This window comes from Limulus polyphemus, unplaced genomic scaffold (assembly GCF_000517525.1).
Source record: "Limulus polyphemus unplaced genomic scaffold, Limulus_polyphemus-2.1.2 Scaffold7480, whole genome shotgun sequence".
Lineage (NCBI taxonomy): Eukaryota > Metazoa > Arthropoda > Merostomata > Xiphosura > Limulidae > Limulus > Limulus polyphemus.
Genome location: NW_013673090.1, coordinates 15540 through 19318, shown reverse-complemented (window position 1 = coordinate 19318; position 3779 = coordinate 15540). Strand labels below are relative to the sequence as shown.

At 33.6% G+C, this 3779-nt stretch overlaps 1 protein-coding gene across 1 annotated transcript in view; it reads left to right on the top strand.

Annotated features, from left to right (window-relative positions):
• The window catches only part of LOC106474651 (protein AF-9-like), a 22454-nt gene that overhangs the window by 8093 nt on the left and 10582 nt on the right, over positions 1–3779 (top strand). Inside the window, exons 4-5 of the mRNA XM_013935343.2 lie at positions 1049–1249; positions 1664–1771. Of these exons, the coding sequence (XP_013790797.1) occupies positions 1049–1249; positions 1664–1771 (309 nt within the window). The remainder of the gene's footprint in view (positions 1–1048; positions 1250–1663; positions 1772–3779) is intronic.

Genomic DNA, 3779 nt, shown 5'->3' with positions numbered 1-3779 from the left:
ATATATATTTATACTATTAAGAAATATAAGTAAAAGCCATTTATTTCGACAATTGGCAAAAAGAAGAACTTGTATATATATATATTTTTACATTTGACAGATCTTGTCTTTCTATAAAAGGGTAAAATTAACTTGATATATTTTATTTTTCCATAGAGTGACAAAAACAGCCTCACACCACAAATGAATGGTATAAGGTTGCTTCTGTTTACATTAAGAGTGGTAACCATGTTGTTAAACAAATTATTTCTTATGTTTAGAGATTAAGAAAAACATTTGAATGATATAGCTAATCTTTCATTACTACTTAAGTAAATCTGTTTAGCTCTAAATTATAACTGCTTATTTCATTCCTGTGATGTTTATTGAGATGATGGACTGTAGTTTACTGCTCTGCTGGGTTGGTATCATATGAATATTTTATTCAAAAGATTTAACATGTAACAGGAAAACAACATTAGTGGTGTGTGATGAGAGAAACCAGTACACTTAAATTTGAATTGAACCTGCTAGGAAAAACTGAAAACAGACATTTGTAAAATAATACTGCATGGTTATGTAGATAATTTAGAAACACTTTCCACAAGTTTCTTGCTTACTCTGTTCTTTCAGAGACATCATTTCCAAAATATTATACTTTGTACCTCTTAATCTCTCTACATCATTTTTATAATAATAGTAACAAAAAAAGTGTTGATCTTATGTATTATATTAGGACTTGACTTTTAAACACCTTTAACCAAGTGTGATGACTTTTCTTTCTCTTGATGTGTAACTTTTTAGTACAGATTTCCTTAAATCTTCATTAGATTAAAGTAAATGATACATTTTCTTTCACTTTGGCTGTTTTAACTTATGAATTTGCACATTACAAATATAAACCACTGCTATTTAACAAGAAATATTGATTTTGCTTTTAATTTGTCTTTGACCTTCCAATTCTTTTGTTTAAACATTTTTTTTAAGAAGGTGTCATCTTTTGATATTTTTCTGAATTTTTTTTCTTTCAATAAAGGCTAACTGGTTGTCACATTCTGTGTACGTGTAGGTTGCTGTCACCCTCAATCCTGCAGGAGGAACAATCCCCACCATCCAACCACAGCCTCCTCCTTCACAACATATCAAGGGGGTATCAGGCAGTGAAGCTCAAGATCATCATCCACAGGTTTCTTCCAAACAGCCAGCAACTAAGACAACGCCATCTAGTGAGGTTACCAAAGAAAAGAAACCAAAACCTTCACCCATCAAGGTAGCTTGCAGTTTACTTTTAAATAATATAATTTCAAATTTTTGATGTTAGATATGATGATTTAACTTAGATGTGAATACTTGCATAAGAAAAGTAAGTTAAGCATTTATATTCTGACTTGTATTTTGAAAATGTATTTAAAATAATTTTATTTTTACTTGACAGATTAAATAATACTACTAATATTAGATGTAATAAGGCTGCTATCTTTATTTGTTATTGTTACATGTTTCATTTAATTTAAAAAATTTAGGTTGTATTTATTATTTTAATTGGAATATTTCAACATTTGATCAGATAAGGAAGATGCCAAAGTTTAATGTATCAAGAATTGTAAGTTACTATATCTACATAGATGTTGCAGTTTTCCAGTGGTTTCCCAAATATACTGAACTATTTATTTCTTAAATCTAGGATGGTGGGAAACTTGGGTCTTCATCTCATCCTGTTAATCAACCTTTTACAGACATCTTTGGCCCTGTACTCAAAACTCAATCTCCAAATCCTGGTGGCAAGCAAAAGGTTGGATTTCAATGAACTTAAGAAGAACGATTATTCTTGCAGAAACTTTAAATCTATTTTGTTATTCTACAGTTGTAACTTCCAGAGGAACTTAATACTTCTCACTTTTCATAGATACAATTTTGTTTATTTACCCTTTCCAATGTGATGTCTTGTGATTTTTATGAGAGCACATTATTTAAAATTAAGAATTTAAAACTCACTGTGACCCCCACTACAAAATAAAGCCACAACTGAAATGTTCATGTTTTGAATTTTGTTATGATATCAAAATCAACATGTGTTTTGGATAAAGTGAAAAAAAAAAACTGCTAACCCTTATTTAAATTTTTTGTGCCCCCTCACCCTACCAATTATTTTTATTTTTTATTTAGGAAGTAGAAATATTTAAACTTCCTACCAGCAAATATAAAATTTTTCTTGTTGGTTATTTCTAGCTCGAATATAGTTTGAAAAACTATGAATTTGGTAAATTAGTAGTGTTAAAAAGTGTAAAGTTCTTGTAACTGCACTTTTTATTTTACTATTTCCTAACTAAAATAGTCATAATTAAACCATCTGAAAGCTGTGATTATTTTTTTTCTCATGATATGATTTCCATAAGGCTCCTTTTCTTCTTTATTTATTTGTAAATTTACAGAGTTTTAGTTATTGTGCCACAAGCTTTTCTTGGTCACATAATTTAATATAATCTAACTTCCATCATTCTTCTTGTTTTGTATGCAAAGATAATAAATTATTTTTTGATTTCCCTGCTATCTATTTATTATGTTGAAATAAGTACTTTGGAAGTTGCTTTTTACTTTAAATTTGAAACTAATGAAGTCATAAGGTGGACTTTGTTTCAGCACGAGCTTACAGATTAGTGAGGTTCTTTGCAAAAAAGCTGATCATTTCTGAAAAGGAAATTGGGATAATTGTTCAGGCTGATGAGAACTTGGATTACCTATTTCCACTTCCTCATTTTGCCATGTCTTCTCATGTCTCGCCTGAGAAGTCAGTCAGGCATGTAACATTTTATCCCTTTCCCCTATTTCCTATGAACCACGTCCTTCCTTACTACATAACCAATCTTCCCATCCCTATTTGGTTTTTCTCCCCTCCCTGGATATTTTGGTACATGCTGACCAAGTTGCCTCACAATTAAGCAACGGGATTAGCATGTCTTGCTCCCCACAGGCTTCAGATCAGTTTTCTCTTGCATATCACTGTGCAGACTGTCCTTTTCTGGACCAGCAATTGTTAGGTTCTATTTTGCCTGTTTGGGGTGCAGCTCCCAAATATCCTGTAAGTCTGACCAATGCCCAATTTTCCACCTTCGTCTTACCTTCACATCTCTTATGGTATCTCTGTATCATCCATTTCCTCTATGAGACCCTCCATTGAAATCCTGAGGGGTTTTCTGGGGACATCCTCTCCCTTCTTTCCTCCATTTTGTCTCGTTTGTTGTTTTCAGCTCTAGATTTACATACGTGGTTTTTCTGTTGTTGGGACTTTCTAGTTCGTGATACGACCTTAACTTGTATCCGTTTACCATCATCTTATCTTCGAGATTTACGTATGACCTCATTTCTGCAGCAGTACATCTCTGACACAATCCTCGAGTCTTTGGAATCACGAGTTGCATCAGGGCAACAACAGTCTACCCTTTCCAACTTGTTGCCTGTTTGTCTCCATTGGAGTCCAATATGGCACCCGTTACTGTTTTCTGTCCCTACTCTTTCCAACCCTTGCCTGTTTCTTTTTCTCGGGGTGCCTTGTCTCATCATTTTCTTAAAAGGCGAACGTCATGTCACCAACAGTATCAGTGACTACCAGTGGGTTCTGCTCTGGTGGGAGCTCAGCTTGCTGATTATCTTCGTCACTGGCATCCTTTTGTTAAGGATCATTGGGTTCTTCAAGTGTTATCAGAAGGATTTGTGATCCCGTTTTTTCCCCACCTCCCATGTTGTCTCCTATACCTGTTTCCTTTTCTCCGCCTCGGGATCTCATGACCAGCCAGCATCTG